This window comes from Ambystoma mexicanum, chromosome 1q (assembly GCF_040938575.1).
Source record: "Ambystoma mexicanum isolate Mex_15411 chromosome 1q, UKY_AmexF1_1, whole genome shotgun sequence".
Classification (NCBI taxonomy): domain Eukaryota; kingdom Metazoa; phylum Chordata; class Amphibia; order Caudata; family Ambystomatidae; genus Ambystoma; species Ambystoma mexicanum.
This window is the reverse complement of record NC_090922.1, coordinates 1,408,277,870-1,408,304,355: the sequence shown is the minus strand read 5'-3', so window position 1 is coordinate 1,408,304,355 and position 26,486 is coordinate 1,408,277,870. Positions and strand designations below refer to the sequence as shown.

Here is a 26,486-nt window from a genome sequence, read left to right as displayed (position 1 = left end):
AACAAGTTGTTTACTGTATCGAGTATCCATGCGGACTTAGATACGTGGGACAAACAACCAGAGCCGTCCATATCAGAATAGCTGAACACTGGTCCCGTATCAGGTGCAAAACAACCACGGCACCGCTTGTAAATGATTACCTGGCATCAAAACACTCACCCAACGATATTCTGTGGTGGGTGCTAGATGTAGTAAATACTCGACCAATACATCCAGATGCTTGCTTGAGAAAGAAGCATGTTGGATCTATTGGATGGAAACACATACTAAAGGGCTCAATGAGGAATTCATTCCACCCCTCTAAGAACCCTTAAATTCTTGGAAAAGCCAGCCCTCTCACCAGCGCCAACAGCAGTCTAAATCTATCTTTATAGGGTATTCTTACCCCATATACTGTCTGTAGGTTGAAGGTCCAATCCGCTATCAATGGAATGTCTATGCACTAACAACAGTAAACCCATTGGTTATTAAGCTGTATATCTGGTCTAAAGCGATAACTACAATCGCATTGATATGGTTACAATCAGAAATCTTAACGAGCCGACTTATGTTTTACAACAGAAAGATTTTCTTTTTGTAAAAAATATGGTGGTAAAATTATGCATATGATATGATATGGCATTTGTAACGCGCCTATACACAAGTGTTTCAAGGCGCGACGAGGTGGGGGGTGAACAGAGGGGAGACAACGATCCTACTAGGCCAGGTGTCATTCAGATCGCGCAAGTGCAAGGGTAGAGGGGTAGGGAAAAGTGCAAAGGGGAAAGTGCAGTACAGGGTTAGTAGAATACAGGATAAATGGTAAGGGCCAGCTGGTGGCAAGTGCAAGGTAAGTGCAGACAAGTGCTGGTAGGAGGGGCTGTAGGGATACAGAGACGGTCCCGCAGTGCAGGGGTTGCCAGAGAGGCAGTGCAGAGGAGAGTGGCTGGGCCGAGGACCGAGATCGGTGAGTGGCCCAGTTGCAGATTCAGTGCAGTTTCAGTAATATTAGAAGGGGAGAGGGGAGTGAAAGCGGAGGCAAAGAGAAAGGTTTTGAGGTGCTTCCGGAACCGGAGATGGTTCTCCTCAAGTTTCAGGGAGGCAGGAAGGCTGTTCCAGAGGGAGGCCCCTGCTGCGGAGAGAGATCTACCCCCAACTTATTGCTTGGAGAAGCGGCTGACCCTGAGGGAGTTGGAGACGGATGAGCAAAGAGCTCGAGAAGGGAGATATTTAAGAAGAGAGAGTTGAAGGTATTTTGGCCCAAGGCCCCAGAAGGCATTGTGGACAATGCAGAGGGTTTTGAACTTAATCCTTGCAGCCACTGGGAGACAGTGTAGTGATTTCAGTCCTGGAGAGATACGGTCCCTGGGCTTGAGGCCAAGGACAAGCCTTGCAGTCCTGTTCTGGTTGAGTTGCAGAGGGCGGAGAGTAGAGGCAGGCAGATTTAGATAGAGGCTGTAACAATAGTCCAGCTTCGAGAGAACCAGGGCTCTAGAGACAGTGAGCTTCTGGGGGAAGGAGAGGAAAGGAAGGATACCTCTGAGGAGGTGTAGCTGGTAGTGTGACTTCTTAGAGACGTCAGATATGTGAGGAGAGAAAGAGAGTGTGGAGTCGAAGATGACCCCGAGGTTTTTTGCAGGAAGAGGGCCAAGAGAGGCCGGCCAGAGGGCTGCAGGGAAGGAGGGAGTGGGTGTGCCGATGAGTAGAATCTCAGTCTTACTGGCATTAAGGCAGAGGTCGTTGGCGGCACACCATTCATGGATAGCAGAAAGACAGTCAGAGATGAGGGAAGGGGAAGAGGCAGCCGAGGGTAGCCTGAAAATGAGCTGAGTCATCCGCATAGCACTGAAAGTTGGGGCAGGAAGGGAGTGATAAGAGATTGGGCGATAGTTAGCCGGGCAGGAGGGGTCGGAAGAGGGTTTCTTAAGAAGGGGGTGCACAAGGGAGTGCTTGGGGGGGATGGGAAGACTCCAGAGGTGAAGGAGTGAATGCAGAAGTCAGCCAGGGCAGGAGTCAAGGAGTCGATGTGGTCCTTGATAGTTTTGGAGGAACAGGGGTTGACCTGTTTTGACGAGACTTTCATAGATCGGACTTGTCTAGAAAACCTTGTCAGCAGAAAAAAGGGGAAAGGCAGAGAAGGAGGGAGGAGGGGTGGCTGCAGGAGGGCCAGAGGAAGAGCAGGGAATAGAGAGGGGGAGGGGATAGGAGGAGAGTGAGGACAGGATGTCCTGAGTTTTTGAAATGAAGTGAGAGGCCGTTGCCATGCAGAGGGCCTGAGAGGGGACAGGAGAGGTAGAGACTGCAGCAGGGTTGGCCAGCTCCTTGCAGATTTTAAAGAGTTTGGCCGAATTGTTAGATGCCGCAGAGATGCGGGCTTGGATAAGGGCTCTCTTCTTGGTGAGAACGGAGAGCCGGTATTGCCTTTGGAGCAGGCGGCAGGCCAGTTTGTCAGGAGATGAACATGAAGCACGCCATTTCCTCTCTGCCACCCTGCAATTGCGTTTAAGGGTGACGAGATCCGAGTCATACCAGGAGTTACATTTGGCTTTGGGCTTCAGGCAGATTCTCATGACAGGGGCAAGGATATCAAGAGTATCAGATATAGCAGAGTGGAGAGGGCTGTGTCAAGGTGGGAGTCAGCCGAAGGGTGGGGGGGGGGCAAGAAGGTGGCAGCGAAAGCCTCAACTGACACGCGCTTCATGGGTCGGATGACCAAGAAGGAGGGTGGCAGTGATGTGGGTGGCTTTGCCTGTGGGGTAGGGAAGGTGAGGTGGGAGGATAGGAGAATGTGATCACTCCAGGAGAGAGGAGTGGAGAGACGGACAGAGAGGGGAAGGTCTGAAGAGATCAGAGCATGAAGAGTGTACCTGCAGAATGAGTCGGCCCAGACGGGAGAATAGAGAGAGAGAATCGCAGAGGTCCCGAAAGAAAGAGTCCCGAGGGGTGACAGGAGGCATCCAGGTGGATGTTGAAGTCTCCAAGAAAGAGGAGTTGAGTGGTTGAGGACAGGAGTGAGGAGGAGAGGTCCGCGCACTCAGAGAGGAAGGAGGAAATTTGACCAGGTGGCCGATAGATAGTAGCCACGGTAAGGGAATGGCTAGGAGAGAGAGAGAGAGTTGGCAGACAAGGCATTCAAAAGAGGAGTAGGTCTGCGTAGGAGTGACAGTGGCAGGAATCCTCAGGGAAGATAAGAGCCACACCCCCCCAACATATAATTCATGTTACAGTGGAGAGCAGCTAAGCCACTAGCATATACATTAGGTGACTACTTCACGCCGGCACATTAGGACATGAGTGGTATTCACTGTTCGATCCTTAACTCTCTTATTCGAATTAGATATATGGTGGCTGCAAAAATACATATCATAATTATTACTTGTTTGTTGAATAACAAGAATATATTCACCATTCTTCTAAAACGCGGCTGGCAGAGTAACGAAAAAACTGTTTACATGTTGCCTTGGTTACAGTGCCACGCATCCACAGGAAGTTATGCTAATACCCAATCAGGAGAAGCACAGCCCCAAACAGGTAGTAACTAACCAATCAGGAGTAGGTTACGTCACTACAGGAAGAAGGCATTTAGACGTACTCCTTTTCGAGTCACCATGTAAGTTGAATCATTGCAGCACTGCCAGATCCACTGTCAATGAGAAACATTGACACAAAGGTCAGCATTATTCACCGAATTTGAATGGGTTACTTCAGAATTTTACGCATCAGTAGACCCTATTTCAATCCGGTCTCGCGCTATAATTCAGATATCAGGTGCCTTTGACCCTTTCAGGCTAGTAGTCAATTGTCTCGCTTGAGTGCATGGCATGGCTTGCATTTCACGTCACTATCACTGCGTAGACATTGTCTCAGAAACTACCGCTATTCAAAACTATGACCACGAAGAGAAGCACTGCACGCATATTTAAATGCGCTATTTCCCATTGACTTACTGGTTATTTGTCTCTCTTGAGCTAATTAATACTAAGCGTTGCAGTTCATTTTTGCCCATATTTATTAGCACGGCCAAAGAATTACGTCATCGTGATTCTAAAGCCATTTTCCTCTCTATTATTTTTCCAGGATTCACTTCCGGAGATACATCCGCCGCAAGAATATCAACAAAATTATTTTGGACTCCGGCATGGAAAAGAAAACCTAAAAACGTCACAATTGAATGATTGCTCTTGAATAATACAGATGCAACCGTGACGAACACAAACAAATGGTACTTTTATAGACAACTTTTAGTAATTGAAAAAACAAACATCTTACTCCTATTAATTTAAAGGTCACTTACATTCATTAATCCTATACATTCAGAACTCTGCCAATGTAATATGAAGAACAGACGCCATATGAAAACGCGGGCACTGACTCTTCAACATGCTGGAATACGCTTGCTAGTAACGACGGGGCTCTTTCTGGGATAAACTGCTCCTCTTTTTTCCTCACCAACTAATGTGGTAAGATTCTCTTTCAGGAGTTTTATAAATAAGTAATCATCAGCTTACTTAACCCCAAATGTATAACATAAACCTTTGTAATTAAACACAGCCAGTACGAAACTCTCAGGATTTTTCCTTTCTTTGTGAATGCCTCCCTTACAGGGATTGTTACCCTAAAAATCTGCCCCGAGGAAGGCATGTATTCGAAATTTAGGCCCCACAGGTGGTCTCACCGAAACGTATAGAGGTCAACATCAAAGAAAAACTCAATGAGCTTGGAACATAGCATTTCAGACCCTGAAGTCAACTACCAATTGTTGTCTTTTACATAGGCAAACCTGTCTAACAACTCATCGAGATAAACTTGAACAACTTACAAATAATTCATTTTGCACAAACAATATTATAAACTGTTTTTGCTGTTTTATTGTTTATTGTTGTCTAAATGTGTAATGATTTCTTTCACATAAGTTGCTTTCACAAAACTGTTTCCCAAAAAAAGAAAAAATATTTGCTTTGCATTTCATTGTCTATATCTGTCTCATTTTGAGTTTTATTTAGCAACCACATTGTTTAGAACCCCTCAGGTTCTTATCATTACTGCTTTCATTGCAAACTATCTGCATTAATTTTTCTTGTCACCATGGAATAAAATTGCCAAGATTTAATACTTTTTGAACTTTTCTTTCTCTTATTTCTGCAGACAGTGCACTTTAACGACAAAGGATGAATGTACATGGATATCTAGGATACCAAATACAAAAACGAATGGAATTTATTTAATTATTGGGGCTAAATAACAATTTTATTAGCAGCTTTTTGGAATTTAACGTACGCATACTTTCAGACCCCCACCATAAGTTGCATCACTAGGGGCAAACCCCTTTTTTGTTACTGGCTTCTTCCCTCCAGGCCATCTGCTTCTATATCTCCTTCTCTATACTTCGACAATAGTTTTGCTCCATGGTGGGTGCCACCTAGGAGCCAAATGCAGAAACTCTTAGTCTCAGAAGGATAGCACATTGGCAACACGCTCGACTTGTCGACGCAGAGCAACACCGGTTCGATCCCTCTGGGTATTAAGCGCGTTATAAATAACCAATTACAATTCTTACCCTTCGATAGAGAACCAATACAGAGTCAGTCCACAGTGGGTGCTTTATGATCAATATTACTCACTAACTCAAAAGTACTTTCAACCAGTGTCGATCAGGAGGCAGAGGCACTGACTGCTTGGTGAAATGCTACTCCTAGATTCATACCAGCATTACTTACCCAAGTCCTCGAATGCTTTTGCAGATGTACGAAAACCTAGGAAACTAAAGGAAAAATAAAAATATGGTTATTTATGTGTTAGTTTACTTTTTTTAATCTTTATTGCTCCTACTATACGCAGGATGCAGAATACATCGCATCAACCAAAATGATGCTCATGAGGGAACGGGTATGGTGAGCACTGTGGCGGGCTGGGCCGTTGCCCCCACCCCACCCATCGAATGGGTTACTAACGCCACATTCAGACCTCGGCCTTGCAACGAGCAGGCCTGTTACTATGCCAGCAATGAAAAGTAGACTATTACTTAGGGCAGTGGATAACATAGGACAGAAAATGCATCAACCTTGGTTGCTATGATAGTTCAATGGGTTAATGTTACAGCTGCAGAGACTGTAGCGCAACCTGAAATTCAGTGGAGCAAACTCTAAAAACCTTTGTGGCTCAAGTGAGTGCATGCGCAAAAAAAAGCCACATAGTAATCCACAAAGGGCTTCTGAAGGTGCACATCTTTCCCTTTGCATTTTTGTGCAAGTAAGGGGGCGTTTCTTTGCATTTCAACATGGGAGGTGCTTTGATATGCGCAAGAATAAACAACCTTCCCCTATGCCTTTTTGGACCAGCCGCAGGGGGAGGTGCAGTGCATGAGAGGCTCATTTCGTATTCCTCATCTTTGATGACGATGATGGATTCCATCCGGCGCCCTCTGCTTCGGCAAAAGAATTTCGGCAGAGGGTGCCGTGGGTCGATGTTGTCGAGTCGATGGTCCCTCAAAGGCCTCCGTCAAGGGTGACGTCATCGGGTGTATAAGTAGCACGCACAGCGCCCGTTGGCCTCAGTTCCGTTTTTCAGCAGTGTACGTTGCTTCGGAGATTCGGTGCGCCTCGAGTTCTGTGATGAAAGAATAAACAACGAAATATGTCTTCCTCATCGACGCAGACCACGAAATCGGGTTTCAAAAAATGCAAATCATGCGGCTCAAAAATGTCGATTACCGATCCGCACCGAGTGCGCTTATGGTGCCTTGGAGAAGGCCACGACATGGAGGCCTGTATGAAGTGTCAGGCGATGACGGGGAAAGCCTTGCGAGAAAGGAGGGGAAAACTGCAGGTAGGTCGTAAGTCCAACCGAAAAGCTTCTAGCGTCGAGTCGAAGTCCCATGAGGAGAAATCTCCTCGACGCGAAAGGCATCGGTCCAGGTGCCGAAGCGATTCCCATCGCTCGTCGTCTTCGATGAAAAAGTCGAAGAAACGACGCCACAGATCCCCCTCCACTTTGTCTTCGGACGAATCCCCAAAAAGAATGAAATGTCCCACCAAACATTCATCATCCGAAGAGTGGGAAGCATTTAGAGTAAAAATGATGGAGGTGATCGAGAAAGCGAAGCCTCGGTCCGCGCCTTCCTCGGAAGCCGGCCGGGAGCGTTATCGCTCCGATACTCGTGTGCCCTCGAGCCCGGGTGATCGAAGGAGGAAGGATAGAGAACCTTCTAGGACGTCGAGCGAAAAAGATTGCTTGAGTCGAGTCGACCGCTCGAGGTCACCGACGCCGTCCGAGACTGAACAAACCTCGAAGGGCAAGTCTATGAAGAGTGCCTCGACGCCCTCGAAGCTGATGCCGTCAAAGTCGGGTACAACGTCGACGTTATCGACGCCGAAGCCCTCGACGCCAAAACTTCCAGCTCGACAAGATCAGCTAGGAAGAGAGAAAGAAAAGGCTAAAACACCTGGTTTGCATTCAGAACCCATTAGCACTCCTCCTCTACTTCCTCCAGAGAAGGTTTTCAAGCCTCTGCCTAGGAAGGAGTTTTTCAAATCCCTCACCTCAATTTTTGAGGAACAAGAAAGATCTGATGAGTAAAAAAATGTACCTTTTGGGCTTGAATTTGTTACTCCAAATGTTCCTGAATGCCTGATTTCAGAGGATAGCAGGGTGAAGGATTTGGTTGAATCATTGCACAATGCAAGTGGTATTGATACGTCCCCAGAAAATTAATTTGGTAGACCAGAGCCAGGTGAACATGCCAATCCATCATACCGTCAGTTAATGACGAAGGTAGTAGATTATTTGGGCTGGGCCAGGCCTACAGCCCAATTTGACCAAGATGATCTTACAGACATACTGGACCATGGTCCTACTGAAGACCCAATTCTACCTTTCCATGTGGCCTTACAAAATAGGGTGGCCAAAAATTGGGAGATGTCGGATTCTATTCCTCCAGTGAATAAATCCCTTACCTCAAAATACTGCCCTGCCAGTAGCGACCCCGGCTATTTGTCTAAACATCCCACTCCTGAAAGTTTGGTCATACAGGCAGCCACAGCTTCTAACAAACTTGCGTACCCGTCTATCCCTCCAGACAGGGACGATAAGCGTGTGGATGGCTGGGCACGGAAGGTATTTTCAGCTGGGAGCATGGCATTAAAATCAGCCAACTCCACTTGTGCCTTGGCAAAGTTTTCGTACACTCTTTGGGAGTGCATTGCAATGGCGGCGGAGCACATACCAGAAGGGGAAGAAAGGGAAGGATTCCTAGCCATTGTTAGAGATGGAATGGAAGCTATGCAGGAATCCCTTGAATCTGGTTTGGACACTGTTGATAGTGTGAGCAGGTCCATGGCCACTAGCACAGTAATGCGTAGATTTGCATGGTTACGGAAATCGGGTTTTGCACCAGACGTACAGAACCATCTTCTGAACATGTCCTTTGACGGGTCTCACCTTTTTGGCAGCAAGGCTGACGAGAGCCTTGAGAGGTTGCAGACCTCAAAGGCAGCTGCCAAGTCGTTGGGAGCTGCTATCAGGCAACCTCAGCCCTTTCGTGCGACAAATCAATCTTGGAGGGGACGATCCTATCGTTACTACTCCACATATGGAAGAACAAGAGGAATGGCCAGTCAAAGGGGCCAAAGAAAGTCCACTCACGGTGGACAAGCAAAACGTGCAAAGCCAGCTCCAGCTACAGCTTCTTTGCCATCAGCGGCTGCAGCAACCGCCACAAAACCACTTTGAGGACTTGCATCACAAAACACCTGTAGGAAGCAGGCAGTCACAGCATCTGCAAGAATGGAGAGCCATTACTTCAGATGTTTGGGCTCTAGAAATAATAGCCCAAGGTTACTGCCTTCCTTTTCTAACGCAACCTCAAAGCAATCCACCAGGGAGACACCCGTTGAAGTTTTTGGACCCGCTCCTACAGCAGGAAGTTCTAACCCTGCTTGAGAAAGGTGCTATAGAACCGGTACCTGCAGCGGAGAGGAACATGGGATGGTACTCCCCATATTTCTTGATCCCCATAAAGGACGGAGGACTGAGACTCATCCTGGATTTAAGAAACTTGAACAAGTTCTTCAGGAAGGACGAGTTCAAGATGGTCACTCTTTCTCAGATCCTTCAGGCCCTTCAGCTTCAGGGTTGGTGTTATTGGACCTCCAGGATGCTTATTTTCATGTGCCGATTCATCTCGAGCACAGAAAATACCTGAGGTACGTGGTTAGCGACTCACATGATCAGTTTCGAGTCCTTCCATTCGGATTGACCTCCGCCCCGAGGGTCTTCACCAAATTGATGGTAGTAGTGGCAGCACACCTCAGGAGAGGGGGGGATTCATGTCTACCCCTATCTGGACGATTGGTTGATCAGAGCACGATCTGCAGATCAGGCACTGGATCACCTAAAAGTCACCTGCCATTTCACAGTCTGGGCTTCTTCCTCAATTTCAAGAAGTCACAAATGACACCTTCTCAACGGCTCCAATATATAGGAGCTGTGTTAGACACATCCCTGGGAAAGAGCTCGTCTCCCAGGTCGAGGGCTCAAGACATTCTTCAGATGGTTTCCAAATTCCAAAACGCCCAAAATCTTCAGGCTTACGACTTCCTAAGGTTGCTCGGCCTCATGGCATCCTGCATCTTTCTGGTGCTAGAGGCACGCCTGAGAATGAGATCCCTTCAATGGGCTCTAAAGACTCAATGGTCCCAGTTCTCAGGTCGAATGACGGATCTTCTCCAGATTCCGAACAAGGTTCGTCAGGACCTTCTATGGTGGACTTGTTCAGAGAATATTCTGAAAGGAGAACCTTTTGGCAGCCATGGCCGGAGATTACAGTAGTGACGGACGCCTCACTCAAGGGGTGGGGAGCTCATGCCAACGATCTGACAATCAGCGGTCGTTGGTCTCCATCGGAGTCCAAACTACACATCAACCTTCTGGAGCTGAGAGCAATCAGACTACCCGCTGAAGGCTTTCCTCTGTCAGAGGGAAGAATGTCCTGATAATGATGGACAACACAGTGGCCATTCAATATCAAAACAAAAGAGGAGGTGTAGGGTCACTACCTCTGTGCAGAGAGGCAATGCAACTCTGGTATTGGGCAATTCAAGAAGGAATCTCTTTAACGGCAGTTCGCCTAGCCGGGGAAGAGAATATGACGGCAGATGCTCTGAGCAGGCAGAGAACAGTGTCCCACAATTAAGAACTGGCTCAGGAAGTCATTCTAGAGATCTTCGCCCTCTGGGGAACCCCTCAGGTAGACCTATTTGCGACCAGTATCAACCAAAAGTGCTAAAGGTATTGGCTCAAGAGAATTTCCCCCGAGAGGAGCCCTGGTGGACGCATTTGTGGTGAAGTGGAATTTCCCACTATTGTATGCGTACCCTCCGATTCCCGTCATTCCTCAGGTCATCAGGAGACTGAGACGCTTCGGGAGCCGCATGATCCTAATTGCCCCGGATTGGGCCAGGAGAACGTGGTACCCAGACCTTCTAGACATGTCCATCTGTCCTCCAGTACGTCTTCCTCAGAGAGAACCGTCTCTCTCAAGTGGAGGGTCAGGTTCTCCATCCAGAGGTCAAAACGCTCAACCTTCATGCTTGGTATCTGAAAGGCTCAGATACAGGGATTGGAACCTTCCAGATGACTTTATGGAGGTGTTGCTTTCGGCAAGAAGACCAGCAACAAAGTCTCTATACTGTTGCCGTTGGAAAAAGTTTTGCAACTGGCGCAGAGAAAAGAATGTCGATCCTTTTCTATGTTCTATTCCGGAAGTACTATCTTTTCTTCTGACCCTAGCACATAGAGGTCTGAATGTTGGAACCATTAAAGGTTATCTTGTGGCACTTTCCATCTTCAAGCGCTCGTCAGAAGAATGCTCCTACTTCAAAATTTCTTTGATAGCACAATTCTTAAAAGGACTCACTAATGTGTTTCCTCCTCACCCATTTCAAGTACCGATTTGGGATCTCAATTTGGTCCTAAAATTCTTAATGTGTGCTCCTTTTGAGCCTTTGCACACGTGTCCATTAAGATTACTAACATGGAAAACTGCTTTCCTAGTTGCTAGTTGCGAATTGCAGGCACTGTCTTCTGGGCCACCCTATACTGTGTTCCATAAGGACAGAGTTGTGTTGAAGGTTAAACCCTCATTTTTACCAAAAGTAGTATCTGAGTTTCATTTAAATCAAAAAATTGTGTTACATGCATTCTATCCTCCACCCCATCCTAGTAAGGAGGAGGAATGATTACACAGGTTGGATCCAAAAAGAGCTTTAGCTTTTATATCTCTAGGCTTTCTAGGCTTAGATTGGACAGCCAACTGTTTATTGGCTACATAGGAAAAAGATTGGGTCAATCAGTAACAAAACAGACAATATCACGCTGGATTGTGCTTTGCATTTCGGAATGCTACAGACTGGCGGGAAAAGACCCACCAGGAGGTCTAAGGGCTCATTGCACCAGGGGCATCGCTTTGTCTACAGCCCTGCAAAGAGGTGTTCCTATAAGGTCCATTTGTGAAGCAGCGACTTGGTCATAGCGGCATACTTTTTCAAAATTCTACAACCTAGATGCTTCCCAATCTAAGGAGCTAAATTCTGGTAGAGCAGACCTATACTCAGCCATCTGAAGATATTGAAGAAAAAAAAATCCCTCCTCCATAAGAATTATCCTTACTGCTTTGGGAGTCTATCAAAGATGAGGAATACATTGGAGGACACAATCCACTTGAAGAACAAGTTACTTACCAACTGGTAATGTTCTTTCGATTGGATGTTCCTCCAACGTATTCCTCATCGCCCTCCCAACCTATCCGTCTGTAGACTTTTCCCGGGCTGTTGCCACTCCAACTCTCGGAAGGCAAAATACCTGTCTACCGGTACAGTCTGCACAGTGGAAAATCGATAATGAAAGGGGGGAAAACAGAACTGAGGCCAACGGGCACCTTGCGTGCTACTTATACACCCGATGACGTCACCCTCGACGAAGACCTTCGAGGGACCATCGACTCGACGACATCGACGCACGGCGCCCTCTGCCGACATTTTTTTTCCGAAGCAGCTGAAGCTGGATGGAATACATCATCATCATCAAAGATGAGGAATACGTTGGAGGAACATCCAATCGAAAGAACGTCACCAGTTGGTAAGTAAGTTGGTCTTCTGAACCGTTCATGCATTGATTTTAAGAGAGGTGCCAGCGGTGTGAATCACTCTCTCCCACATATTTATTTATTTAGGCATTTGTATAGTGCACCGAACCCGGAGGCATCTGGGCACTTAGGCATATGAAGGTTGGTTACAAGTGTTGCTTACATAGGTGGTAGGTTACAGTCTTTGGTTACATCGGTTACATATACCTTGAGTTACAGTGGTTACACTTTACATTAGGTTACAGTTTAGCAGACAAGTTAGGACATAGTTGTTACATGGTTCGCCAGAGGTCAAGGTAGGAGGTAAGGACCTGGTGCAGGTAAGTATGTAGTTGAGGTGTTTCTAAGCGTCTTGGGAGAAGAGCCACTTGCAAACAAGGATAGAAAAGCATTTTCCCTTATACCGCATTTCAGTGTCAATCCTTGTGAAATGTGCTCCCAGAAACCACATGGTTGCCAGAAGCTAATGTATACAAGGGGGCTGGCCAACGCATCATTGTGCTACTATCCAGCCCCTGTGAAATGCCAAGTCATATTAGACAATAAAGTTACCTGTGCATTTCTGCAAATGAAATAAGCACAAAAAGCGCTTCCTCTGCACTTTCTTCATTTGTGCTCATTCCAGAGTTTCTGCCCCATTGTGTTTAACCTGAGCAGGGCAGAACCTGCCTTTCATCCTTCAGATGCTGAAGAAGTTCATTCTTGTCATGCCTTCAACCTTAAGGAGCTTGAGACATACCAGAAATTAGGCTGGAGCGATGTCTGCCACGGCACACACATCATGTTCTTTGCCAGGATGGACTTGTGCCATTAACATAGCTTGAGATGTGCCAATCATGGGATCTGATGGACATTTCGGTCAGGAAGGCATGGAAATCGTGGGACTAAAGCGCGCTGCCAGCTGTCACAATGTAAAGTGTCAAGTCATTTACATGACACTTTACATTGCGTGATCAGGCAGCACCCTTTATCTGCAGCACCCAAGTGCCACTGCACAACTTGATCACCCCTTGAGCCTGCTCTGCACAGAGACCAGCTTGTGAATTAATGAAGAGCAATGCTTGTAACACATATCAGAGAAAAAAGCTCTTTTTATTATGAATCAGCTTAAATCCACAGTCAAAAGCGCACAATGTATAGGATCAGTGCTGGAAATACTGTGGGATGGAGGGGGGGCAGTTTGAGATGGGGATGCGTGGTTCGGGGATGGGCTGTGAAGGAGTAGTCCTTTTATTTATTGTGTGTTATAGTTTAACACAAACTTTTCACACAAAAGGACAATAACAAGAAAATCCATTAAGAATCGTTAACATCAGTTACATTTAATAGTTGCGGGTCATTCTACGCAATTCATTCCACCTCAGCGGGATGCATCTAAAATCATCTTTCCAATTCAGCAAACATACAATTAACACAATACTCCTCTTTCTTTATTACTTTATTTCGGCCCAAAAATTCCATAAGAGTAAATACAACAGATAAAAACAAACAATAAAATGTGGTCATTGACAGGCCCCGCCTTCCCACTCTCACTCTGGCCGACCTCCTTTGGCCCTGTGCCCTCACCCACTAGTGAGGCAAAAAATCTGGGTTTCATCTTCGACTCCTCACTCTCCTCCTCTCACATCTCAGGCATCTCTAAAAAAAAATGCCACTACCAGCCTCCCCTCCTCAGAGGTATACTTCCTTTTCTCACTTTCCCCCAGAGGCTTACCGTCTCCAGAGCCCCGGTCCTCTCTAGACTGGACTATTGCAACAGTCTCTTTCTCAAGCTGCCTACTTCTACCCTCTGACCTCTACAACTTATCCAGAACAGAACCGCAAGACTTATCCTTGGCCTCAAGGCCAGGGACCGCATCTCTCCGGCGCTGAAATCCCTCCACTGGCTCCCTGTGGCTGCAAGGATCAAGTTCAAGACCCTCTGCATGGTCCACAAGGTCTTCTGGGGCCTGGTCCCACACTATCTACAACTCTCTCTCCCTAAATACTCTCCTTCTAGAGCCCTCTGCTCGTCCTCTTCCAACTCTCTGTGGGTGAGCCATTTTTCCAAACAGAGATTTGGGGGTAGATCTTTATCCTTCGCAGGTGCTTCACTCTGGAACAACCTCCCTGCCCTCTCCATCTTGAGCCTGATCTCCTTAAATTCTGGAAACTCCTTAAGATATTCCTTTTCTCTTCCTCTTTCTCTCTCCCTCGCTAACCTCCTCTCCATTCCCTCCTCCTTCTCTTCCTGAACTCTTCTTCTCCGTTTATGCTTGACCGGGCGCCTAGTGCACCTGCAGAGCATCACAGGTCGCAGGATCCACTGCCAGTCTTTGCACTTGGCCCCGGGCGTCTGCACTTCTTGAATTCGCTCCATGAGAAGGGTAACCTCTCTGCACTTATCCCAGGGCACTGCTTGACTGTGCGCACTTATTCCCCTCCCCCTCCCTTTCACTTCCTGTCTGTGCACTTACATTACCTAGAATGCACTAGGCCTAGTTCGCCTGGCCTATTCCAGTAGTTGTTTCTGTATGTTCTTCTCCTCCTCCCCTCCTCTATCTCCCCACTTTTTGTCATGCACTTACACTATCTGAAACGTCGCTCGCCTAGTATGGTAGCCTATGATTGTATGTCTTCTCCCTCTCCTCCCCCGGTCCCCTCTTTCCTGTCTTGCACCTCACTAGTAATAATTCCGTCAAGGCCTAGTATGCTAGTCATTTTTTGCTAGATCATTCAGAATCTTCAAGGCCTAAGAATAACTCTGTATTCCTCTGTTCCCTTCCCGCCTTGAAGTGCTGAAGCACTTCACTTGTGTATTAGCGCTTTACAAATAAACAATTACCATAAAATATGGATAACATCCAGGTAATTATGAGATAAAATAATCAATACAAGACAATGACACAGTATAGCATTCGCAATAGTACATTAGAACAAAACATCCCACATGCAAACACATAAACACAATGTTGGTCAAAACAGATTAGACAAGAACATCAGTCTAGCAGGGGACAGCCTTTGTCCTTCTCCAGGCGCACAGGACAGAATTACCTAGGAAATGAGTTGCCAACGAGTCCTTAGCTGCCAGACACAAAAAGATGACACCTCGAGCCCTCACAACACTATGCTGCTTAAACAGTGGTCTCAAATATTGTGTTCTTATGTAAGCATACTTTGGACACACTATGGCAAAATGACCCACACTTTCTACTGTGTTTGGGCAATGAGGGCAATCTGGCAAGTTACTCTCTTTCCACTTGCTCCTCAAAATCGCGAGGGGGAGACACCCCATTCGCAATTTTGTACATAGCACCCTCACGTGCTTAGGATGCAACACATCCAGGTATGGTTGTCCATATAATTCCTTTAGGAGACAATAGCTATTTGGTTGCGGTTTCTCTTTCCCATTTTGTCATGTAAGCTAATTTTATTTTTAAGTCTTGCTAGAATGGATTCTGGGCTCAGCCAATAACTAATCAACCCAAATTGAAGCCAATTCCACATTAACGGCCGCAAACCAGGCTAGGCTATGTCCACTGTTGGGTCAATAATGCCTCTAATGGACTGGCTTTGCTTTACAGATGCAACCGATGCTATGCAGGTTCATTTCCATAAAAGTTGGAAGATCTGGTGCGTTAGGGGTTACCCCAGAATATTTTTAAGACATTTCTGTTCTGCAATCTGGAGTTTTCCAGTTGTATTCATCCCCCACAATTCTGCCCTATATAAAGCAGCTTACCTGGCTTGGCCATTATACGTTTCCAAGGTAACGCTCACGGCTCCACCCCCGTGGCTCTGTCACGAATCTCGATATTGTGCCACTATGTCTGATCAATGTTGGAGCAGCATGCTCTACTTGATCCGTCCAGGGGCAATCGGTTTTATCTGTAATCCCTTTGGGCCCATCTCTCAACTTTAAGACAAAACTATATGTTTTCTTTGACCTACGCCTCCTAAATACTATTGCTTTTGTCTTTTGGGCGTTGATAGCTAGGCCATTTTGGTCACAGAAACTTTCAAAAATATTCAGCTGTGTGCATAAAAAGGGAAAGCAAAACAGCGTTGTCAGCAAATCACAAAATTGGATTTTTCTCAGTCGCCAAAGTGGGTGCATCAGTTAGCCTAGAGACCAATTTGCCAGTGACGCCAATAATAAAAAGACAGAACAAACTATGGGCTAGAATGCATCCCTGTCTGACGCCTATTTCAATACTCACTCTCGGGGTTTGTACGAACATTCAGGGAGTGCTTGATCACAGAGCCATTCTCCGCAAATCATCCCATTTGGATAGCTTTCAGAACTGTGCTTGGAAATCCCAAATAACAAATCTTTCAGAATTGTGCTTGGAAGACCCCAATATCAAATCACACATCTAAATATTTACATTTCATCAAGACCTGCAACTAATCTGAACGTCCCATAATACATAGCAGCATTACATCAAATTACACCAACATTTACAAAGACCATAATATTAATAAGAAACACGTTAAATCAACAGCAAAACTACTCTCAATACAATCACACATCCAGTATAAATCGTATTACATCATCATTAATACATTTCAATAGTGACATTTGTATATCTCATAGCAGCAATGCAAAGGGTGTCATCAGGATTAAACAGAAGTACCACAGTAATTCCCAAGAAGACATACCGTTATTTACCATGTAGTGCCCAAAGTAATAGTTTCAAGCAGCCTCTAGAAACCCACAATTCACAAACAAGTGTTTTAACGTCTCAACTTCCAAAGCACAGAAGCGACACAACCTTGCCTCTTTTGCAACTTTTGCTCTGGCCCCAAAACATACCTTGATGGGATCAAATTACATTTTTATTTACAAAATTGCTCCTCTGCACCTCGAGAAGGATGCTTATGCAAATAGGAAGACATTGTGCTAATTGATTTGATGTCCAACCTAAAATGTTCATTTCACGTCGATAACATCTCCCTAATTACAGGTCCAGTCCAGCTGCTTGATCTTTTTTACTTTATGGGGAGAAAAGGTCAACTCCTATATGGTTGACCCTAGAGTTATTAACACAGAGAGGCACAATTCTGTCCACATGGCCAACATTTTGGAAGAACCAATTAACGATACCTTGCTTAGTTTTATATACACAGTACCAGAGGGAGGTAAAAGCAAACCTGTAAACAGTTGAAGTCCTTTCCAATTCATGCGTGCCTGTAAGGACAGCAGGCCCAACTTGTGTCTGCTGCAGGCAATGGTGTAGCCTGCGGGAGTCGTACGACTTTCTTAGAGACCTTTGCCTGAAGCGTGTCTCGAGCTACCGCTAAATCAGTTACCTCAGCACCATAAATTAAGTTTGGTACAATTGTTTGATTATACAAATTGATTACAAGACATAGTGAAAAGCGTATAAAAGACCAATATCAATAGCACATAAAAGATAATGAATGGGGACCGAGCTCAATTGAAGCAGATTAGCACCAGGCCCCTGCATAAATGTACCCAGATATGAAATGTACATGCTGAAGAGGAAAGTGGCCAGCACACATCCTTGCCTAAGACCCCTCTCACTTCTTATCCACTCTGAGCACAGGCCCCGCTGATCTAACCTGGTCTCCTTTCTGGTTTCTGTATGTAGATCTGTCAAAATAGCAAGCAGGGATTCCGGACACCCCTACTCCCTAACTGTCTTACAAACAATTCTTCTGATGACGCAATCAAAGGCCTTACTAATGTCTAAAAAAGGCCACGTAGAGTTGTCTCTTGGCTAGGGTTGTTTGTTTTGCCAATAAATTAATTAGCAAACAAGGTATTGGTGCCACATTTTAAACTGAATTGCTAAAGATCCTGGCACTGAGATGTCTCTGGCCAAGAACGAGGTTTCTTCAAAATAAACAGAGAACTTGATATGCAGCATCCAATAAATATGTTGGTCTATAATTTATGGGATTAAGCCTGTCCCCACTTTTAAAGATCTATAGAATAGCATCCCTCCATGAAGGGGGATGACCCTTTGATCAATGATAATAGTTCAAAGAGAACCTTTGACCACAGTACTGGTGCTGATTTTAATGTGATGTTAGAAAGCCTGTCGGGGCCTGCGGCATTCAAACTTTTTGCCCAATCAATCACACATCCAATCCCCTGTATATCGAAGTCAAGTATGTTCAAGGATACCTTAGGATTCAATTTAGGATTTTTCCCCTCTGGCAAACAGGAATAACAGGTGACCAATGAATACAGGTTCCTAACGTAGACCTTCTTTTATGGTGTTGGTCATCCTGTTCTTTTTGTCTTGAAAATCTAATCACCCCAGCCTGGCTGTTCCTTGAGGTAAGGCAACGCCTCATCAAATGGAAATAAAAAATAAAGAACAAAAGTAAAAAAACAAAAAGAAGTTGCTCACCAGTGGTTTTGTAACAAAAGACAGGAAAGTCTTTATCAGGCGTGGAATTCGATAAAATGAGATCTGTGCTTTCAGGTTTGGATCGACAAATTCATCATTGCTGCAAGATAAAAGATTGCATTTTATGGAGCAAGAGAAGATGAATGACATTTTTAAATAAATGGATGCAAGCTGTGATTTCAACCAATCATAAACCGTGAATAGGCTGTGCTACATGTGCCAGTTCCCTTGAAGGCCTTCGTATTGGGCTGGCAAGGCTAGAAGAAAGTCCAGCGCTACACCTTACAATAGTCCATGTGCTCCTGATGCTACTGTTCAAATGTTCAGGTATCTGCAGCTTTACACCACTGTGAACCTAAACCTAAATCCCTCAATGTACCCATAACCATTAACCACACAAGTAACCTTAGCATATATATTTTTTTTATATAGCGCACCAAACCCGAACGTATCTAGGCGCTTGAGTTTAAGAGATTGGTTACAGTGCTTATGGTTACAGGACAGAAAGCGCAGGAAGTAAATTCCTCATAGAGAGCAGTACAGAGGGTAATTACATCACAGAGAAAAAGTATAAAAAGAGTTCAAATGGGCACATTCATGGAGCCTAACCCCATGTTGCCGGGTGGCTGCGACACAAAGATGCAGTAAAGTCAATCAGATGGGCACATTCATGGAGCCTAACCCCATTTATGTTTTAGGGTTCTTTTGTGAGATTATTGAATTGACTTTGCATTAAGCATTCTGCCTCCCCCCCACAATATACGATGTCAGCAACAACAGGTGTATGAGACCAACTAGGTCAACTAAGGAACCATGCAAATAATACGCTATCAAAGGGGGTGGAACATGACAAGTCCATTTGAAGTTGATATTGTATGCTGAGGGGCATGTGGACGGGTAGGCACATGAAGACATTGGGCACTGGACCTCCCGTAGCAAGGTTAATTTTACAAATGGGTCAGAGGGCCTGCTTATTAGTTCATACATTTGTGTCTCCTTAATTGGCTGCCCCTTGATTGGTTATGGAATAGAAATGATCCCCAGCACTTAATATTCTGCTACTTCTCTCTAGTTGATGTGGTGAGAAATTCCTTCCCCTGAGAATGGGTCTTTTCATACAATGGGATGTTCCTTCTTCAAGAAACCACTGATTGCTGGTCTGTCTTTTTGAAGGCACTTTTGGATTCTGCAAATTGACATAACTACAGACTGAAGAACCATGTCTATTGGATTGCCATGGTCTGCTGCCCTAGATGATATTTTTGTTGCATCGCCATGGTCTACTGTCCTGGAATATACCTGAAAGGAAATGTGAATTTGGGTACGGTCCTTAATTGAAGGCGCTAGAGCCCCAATGTGATTAGTGAAACGGGAGGATGCGTGTTCCAAAAACCCATAGACCACCCGTGTAGGCCTATATTAAGTGTCAAACTGGAATGAAGGAGCAGGGTCTTGGAAGTCAGCGCTCTACTCATTTATCTTAAAAATCCTGTTTCTAAAGTTTATTTAAGAACAATGGTCCAGTAGTTAAGTGCAATTATTAGACATATGCAAGGTTGATAATGTATTTTAATTGTCCTAGTGGAAAAGCTGCTCAGCCGACATATGTTTCTACCCCCACTGGGCCGTCCTCAAGGCTGATTTTGGACATACATTATTGCAGAAAACAAAAGAAATACACATAGCACATATTTAGTGCTACAGATGTAAAAATAAATACAATATTAACAACAAAAGTAATATTCAACATAGATCATACAAGGTTGTAATGTAAAATATATGATTCAATATAGATGTGGATAAGATCATTCATAATACATACCCGTTGTCAATTGGAACCGGAAGGGTATTTGCTTAAGCAGGCAAGAACAAAAGAAGAACAATGGTATTGATGTCAAATGTTCTACAATACATCTCTAAGATTAGTCGGTGATACACCCATGTTGTCAAAAATAGAAAAAAGTGTGTTGTAAAATACAACAGTAACATGCTATGCGGATAAGGGGTGTGCCTCCCACTTGCCAAACCGAGCCTAGAAATTCCCGAAAAGTATGCAGCAAGATGTGGGTTAGTCCTGCAACACCAAAAGACCAGCTAGTTGCATGCTAATGGAAAAAGAGAAAGGAATGAAAAGTCACAAGCCAACACCCAGAAACTGGAGTGTGCCACTAATCCGCAAAGACAGGACTCATCAGATCCGTCAAAATGAGAAAACAGATCCTATAAACAAGGTTTAAAAGCTCTTAGATAAGCGTAATTCAGAAAATGTAGCTCACATTATCAGATATCCTACCCTAGCCAAAATCCACAGGTTGATAAGGAAAGGATGTGTATCATCAAATCCTTTACAAAACAACAATTATGTGGTCCAGAACTAGATTAAATCCAAAATCTGTATGAAAGAAACAGAAAGTGGAGATCTGAGAATTCATATGCCTAATTCCTAGTACCTCATTAGAGCCAATCAAAGTAAAAGCACACAATTGCAAAACTAATGCAAGAGTCCAATAAGAAAGATATTACCATATATCATATGTCTCTTACACTTGAAACAAGTGATGTTGGTATAAAACAGAGTAGTGCATCTAATTCCGTGTTAAATCCCTGTAAAGTAACAAATAATCGTTGCTGTAAGTAGCAATACCATAGAGATCTAACATGTCTCAAGACAAAAAATATAATATCAATCCGAAAAGAACTCCCAATGTCCATGTGGCTTACCTAAAGACAGAACAAAATATCCTGGCTTCCTGACAGCAACAGCGTTTATCACGTGTAAAAGAACGCAAGGGCCATTATTATGGTCACTACTGTTAGGAAAGATTTCATATTGTATTTAATTTTCCCTCCATGTGGCAACTCCCAATCTTTTTGCTGCTGTTTTACACCCTGATCTAGACTTTGCCAGAGAAGCGCCGCCTTCCGCCGCACTCCTCTGGGCTTTTGCTCAACTCTTATGAGGAAACTGACATGCCCTTAAGACAATCAGTACTGGGAGACTTTGTTTCCCTTAGTCCTTTCCTCATGTTGCAGCTTTTGAGCAACATGAAACAAAAGTGCACTGTAACTTACTTTACCGCGCTCTTGGGTCTCTAGTCATTCCAAAGGCCCTAGAAACCTCTCGCTGGACTTATTATGAACTGTGCAAGTGTGTCACGGACGGGACTGGTGGCAGCTATCGTTTCTCTTGTGTTTTGAACCCTTTTTTGCCATGTTATCCGCGCTTCCCGCGTTGGGCACGAATAGGTGGCCTGGCTCCCAAAATGGCCATGCCACGAGGTTCTTTGTCCTGTCTGCTGACCGTCTTGCCCCTTCACCTTCCCCAGGTCGAGCCGACCCCGGGTCAGTCCTTATTTGGTTATGCACTTTCCCGCGAAACCCCAAAGCTTTTGCGGGCTTCTGCATGCCTTGTGTGTGCCTCCAGGATGTGGGCTGGGATGTCTGTTCCCAATACACATCCTGGGTGCCAGAGAGTCTAGAGTGTCCTGAATGCCTGGGACCACTGTGGTCCGTGATAGGTCCACGTATGGTGCGAGTGTTTGTGAGCAGATTTCCCATTGGGTCCTCTCCGTTTTGGCGCGAAGGGAACTTTGGATAAGAGGAGGCTGAAAACACCACTACCATGTCGATCTCCTGAGTTCACACCGAACAAGGGATAAGGAGCCAAGTATACTGCAACAAGAAGCTGAGTCGAGGAACCGCTGGTGACCCGCTGAAGGTTTGGCACACTAAGCCGCTGTCGTCCTGCGAGACCCCTCTGCATCTGATCGTCCTAGAAGGTCTGCGAAGGCGCTTCGACCCATTGGAATAGTGGGATCAACTATTCCCGGCACCTTCATCAAACCCTGCAAAAAGCCTCCCTGGAAGTGTCCCTGGGCCAACCAGTGGGCTGACCAGCTTACGCAGGACGCTTTGCTCTGTCACTGCTGCCGTTTCAGGGAAGCCCTCAAAACTTGGTCTACTGCTTGCTCTGCGTCCATGGCACTCTCACACCGAATTTCATACACTTGGCATTCCCAGGTCTGAAGTGAGACGAGTGTGCCCGGACCAGAGTAAACGCGGTTGCCGTGTTGCCCTGCTGAGGTAACAACCTGTGCACGTCCGCTGCATTTGGGACACCCTCGACCCTGCATCCTGCTACACAGAATCTACACGGTGTCAAGACGTCCTGATCATCGCAGCTGAACCTGCCAGCAACGTGAACTGAACTGGAGAGGTCTGGGTCTGCCTAGGTCGGGGACCGGTGAGTAGTCCATACCCCAACCGGAGGCCCCTCGCACAGGAGTCCATTTCTTTTCTACCGCTGTTACGAAATAGCGACTCTATCCAGCACTCTCACCCTGCATCTGCCCACAAGTGGAGGCCTCGCTTGAGTAGTGGGGACTTGTTCTTCATCGCTTCATTCACCTTCCTGAACTGCCTGAGACCCTTGAAAGAGACCCTTCTTTATCCATTGGCACCAGCGAGTGCATGTACTTTTGAGCATAAGGCTCATCTCTTCGTAGGGCTCGGACTTCCTCCTAGTTAGGTGTATTTCATATGTCGAACTGGGTCTAATGATTACTTGCACTGCCTGTTTTCCTCCCCATCTAGGTGGTCTACATATTACGTGCTCCTAACTCCTTAGACCCCTCGGTCTTGTATATATAATGTATTGATTGTGATGTGTTGGTTTACTTTAGTATTATTGTGATTCTTTGCTATGGTCTATGTTACAAAGGCCTTGTAATAAATGTGTCTATATTTTTAATATAACACCTGTCTGGAGTAATTTGTAAGTGTCCTTGCGTTGTGTGCTCATTGCGGTCTTTCAGTCACCCTCACCCCGCTTGAGACTTAGTCTTGACCGCCGCCATCGCTACCCTGATTGGTCTGGCTTGTCCAGAGGTTACCCTGTTCCAAGAAGCTAGGCTGACCTTCTGAACCTCTGCCCCTCCAGGTCAGAGTTCAGAAATCCATCTTAACAACTACCATCTGCATCATGAGCGTGTGATGTCACGCGACCCAGATGTCAGGGTGCGCACGGCATCACACGCTGCTGCTGCATGACGTCATCTGTTTACATCTCTGGTGTACATGCGCTTTAGAGATTCGAGAGATGTAATGGTGTTGCATCATCCGAACGTTCAATGTAAGTGTTGTAACCAGTGGTAAATAGAAATAAGCCTTATGTCTAGTAATGACCTTATGATACCAATTCTAAAATTAATCAATGCAACTCATGCACAGTGATACGAAAGGATCATGTGCAGCCAGTAATATACTTGTGAAAAAGATTAGAGAATCATGATCGAGTGAACTCAAGTTTAAGCAATGAAATTCTAATGGGCATTCCCAACAATACTGTAATAGAAGATGGGCTCTCAACTGACATGACATAGATAGATTACATATAAATGATAAATTCACTGGGCAAGAGCCCACAACACCAGCATGGAATTTACGGGTGAGCTTGGCAAACAAGGGAAGGCAGCGCCCGACTCCCCGGCACCCAGACAGTAACTAATGCTTGAATAAAATTCAGTATGAAAGCTTAAAAACTCGATCATAGCATCACATCAGGTACAACAGCATGTGTGACTGAAATTAACATAAAAGTGCCCTCATTTCATGGTCTTTGTTAAACAGCATATATGGCTGAGTTTTAACATAAAAATACACCCATTTCATGATCTGTGTTCAGACCTCGTACAGTACAACCTACGAGACATATACTTTCCATTTGTCTCAGTTTCAGTTTAATGTCTCCACCCCTTTTTCCTCTTTTGGCTCTCATTAGCCCCACACATTTGATTTCTGATTTATTGGACAATTGATGAAATGTTTGCCAATTTACTGCAAGTGGTACCAGTTGGTCCTGGCTACTAAGACTAGAGAGGTGTTCTCGAATCCTAATTCAGAGTTGCCAAATAGAACTGCCAACATAAATCTTGCCACAAACACAAATGAATGCGTATACAACATGTGTAGTCCTGCAGTTAATACATTCCTTAATTACAATTGTAGTTCCAAATGAATCAGAAAAACTAGAACAATCTGGGTGTGCATGTTTGCACATAGTGCATGTCCCACACTTGTGAAACCCCACGTTGGGTTTGAGCCAGTTAGAACTATCGGCTCGTGTATGTCTTTTAATGTCCAAATGTGAAGGGCAAAGATCATTCTTAATGGTGCGTGCTCTTGTATATACAAATTTGGGCTGGTCTGAGGGAAAAGGGCATAAGTCTTTGTCCAACCGCAGGATATTCCAATTTTTGGAAACTAATTTATAGAGTAAGCGTGTGTCGGTTGAGTATTTAGTTATAATACTCCGTTTCTGAGCCTGTTTTTTTTTTTTGGTGCATTTAATGAGCAAATTGGTTCCGTTCAAACTTTTGTATTTTTCAAAGGCTTTATCAATGCACTCGGGGTGATAGCCTCTGTTCAGAAACCTATTATTCAATAGAACACGTTCCTGATCAAAATCTTCTGCAATACTACAATTACACATTTCTGTTGTACTGCTACAGTCTGATGTCCTAGAGGATATTCTGGCACCAGCCCCAAAGCATAAAAACAGGCTGCAGTAATCAAGATTGTGGTTTGTACGGATGAGGTCATGGGAAAAGCTGGAGGTAGACAGAGAAGCCCGGTGGTGGACGACGAATGGCTGAGGGGAGCGTTGGAGAGTTGGAGACAGAGCTTAGCAAAGGTGAGGTCCTTGAGAGAGTGGTACCAGTAGTGTGAACCTTATTGTAGTGTAGTGTAGGAAGGGTGTGTATAGAAGCTGTGAGACAGAGAGAGAGATAGTGTGGGAGATACAAGTAGGGGAATGGGGCAGTAGAAGTTAATGAGGGTTGTGAGTGTTAGAGAGAGTGAGGTTAGGCGAGAGGGGTGTAGGAGAGGCGTGCTAGGAGAGGGTGTAGAAGAGAAGTGTGGAGGGAGTGTGCCTAGTGAGAGTGAGTGTAGTGGAAGGGATAGCAGGATACCCATGCCTGAGTTTGGTGGATAGGAGAGAAGTGGTAGTGTGGAAGGAGTGATAGTAGTAGTAGGATGCGGGCATGGGGGAACCCCCAAATAAAATGTAAAAACTATCTGATGAGTTTTTTTGGCCAAAAATCTGCAGCAAAAAACTCCAAGACGAAAACCCTGGTGGTGGAATGACATAGAACCGGGAGAAAGAAAGGAAGTAGCATAGGAGTGTGCAGATAGATGAGGAGGAGAGTAGCATCAGAGATACTGAGGTGATGAGTTTGGAGAGGAGTGAAGGCGTGTGGAGGTGGCGTGAGGAGCAGAATAGGTGGAGAGTAGAAACGATATAGAGGGCTTGTAGCATAAACAGCACACTTACACCACCCACTATTACTAACCAACTCTAGGGTTAGTACCAGGGTCTAAGTGTTTCACTTCTAAACCAAGTCAGTAGTAGACAGAAGGGGATTTTGGTCGGTAGCACTAACTGGAGGTTACGGATACTTGGGCTAGTGTGTGAATCTCACGGGCGGTGAAATAGGGACGCCTTAGCACCCCTTTCCCAAACCACTTTTTCAGCCGGTGCATCTAAAGAATTACCTATCAGCATTGCTCCAAAAAAAAAAGCAGTCTATACATTTCGATTTATTCTTAATATAACCCTTACAACTTTTTTGTGAGTCTGCAAATACTTGAACCCATCAGTGACGTGAGGCAGAAAGCTGCTGACTGCGCTGGTGCTCGGACAATGTCCTTGGCAGAGGAGTGACATAGTGAGGAGAGCTAAATGTGAGATGTATTGACCCACTTTTGCTCTGCCATGCGGCATCCATGTGTTCTGGTGGTGCCAGAAATCCTAAAATGGCCGCAAAAACTTGTGCGCGCCAAAACCACTGAAAACCGCGCTCTGCAAAACACAAGAAGATGGCTGCCCAATCTACCAACTATGCTGTCAGTGGTGGACCAGAGATCTCACTCCTAAAATATGTCACTGGGCTTCACAACAAGTAAAAATGGAGCACAGAGGGAAAAGCAGTGCTTTGCTGAAAGAAATC

At 45.2% G+C, this 26,486-nt stretch overlaps 1 protein-coding gene and 1 long non-coding RNA gene across 3 annotated transcripts in view; one reads left to right on the top strand and one right to left on the bottom strand.

The window, feature by feature from the left end:
- LOC138548429 (uncharacterized) overlaps window positions 1–4,689 on the top strand; it is a 78,749-nt gene extending 74,060 nt beyond the window's left edge. Inside the window, exons 2-4 of one of the 2 annotated variants that reach the window (XR_011292242.1) lie at window positions 4,057–4,201; window positions 4,297–4,439; window positions 4,584–4,689. This is a non-coding gene — a long non-coding RNA (uncharacterized lncRNA). Of the gene's footprint in view, window positions 1–4,056; window positions 4,440–4,583 lie in introns of both variants that reach the window. The other variant, XR_011292236.1, reaches the window with a different exon arrangement.
- LOC138548412 (vitamin D3 hydroxylase-associated protein-like) overlaps window positions 1–26,486 on the bottom strand; it is a 571,296-nt gene that overhangs the window by 122,004 nt on the left and 422,806 nt on the right. The window contains exons 10-11 of the mRNA XM_069642275.1: window positions 18,481–18,580; window positions 5,697–5,740 (exon numbers count right to left, since the gene is read on the bottom strand). Coding sequence (XP_069498376.1) covers window positions 5,697–5,740; window positions 18,481–18,580 — 144 coding nt within the window. The remainder of the gene's footprint in view (window positions 1–5,696; window positions 5,741–18,480; window positions 18,581–26,486) is intronic.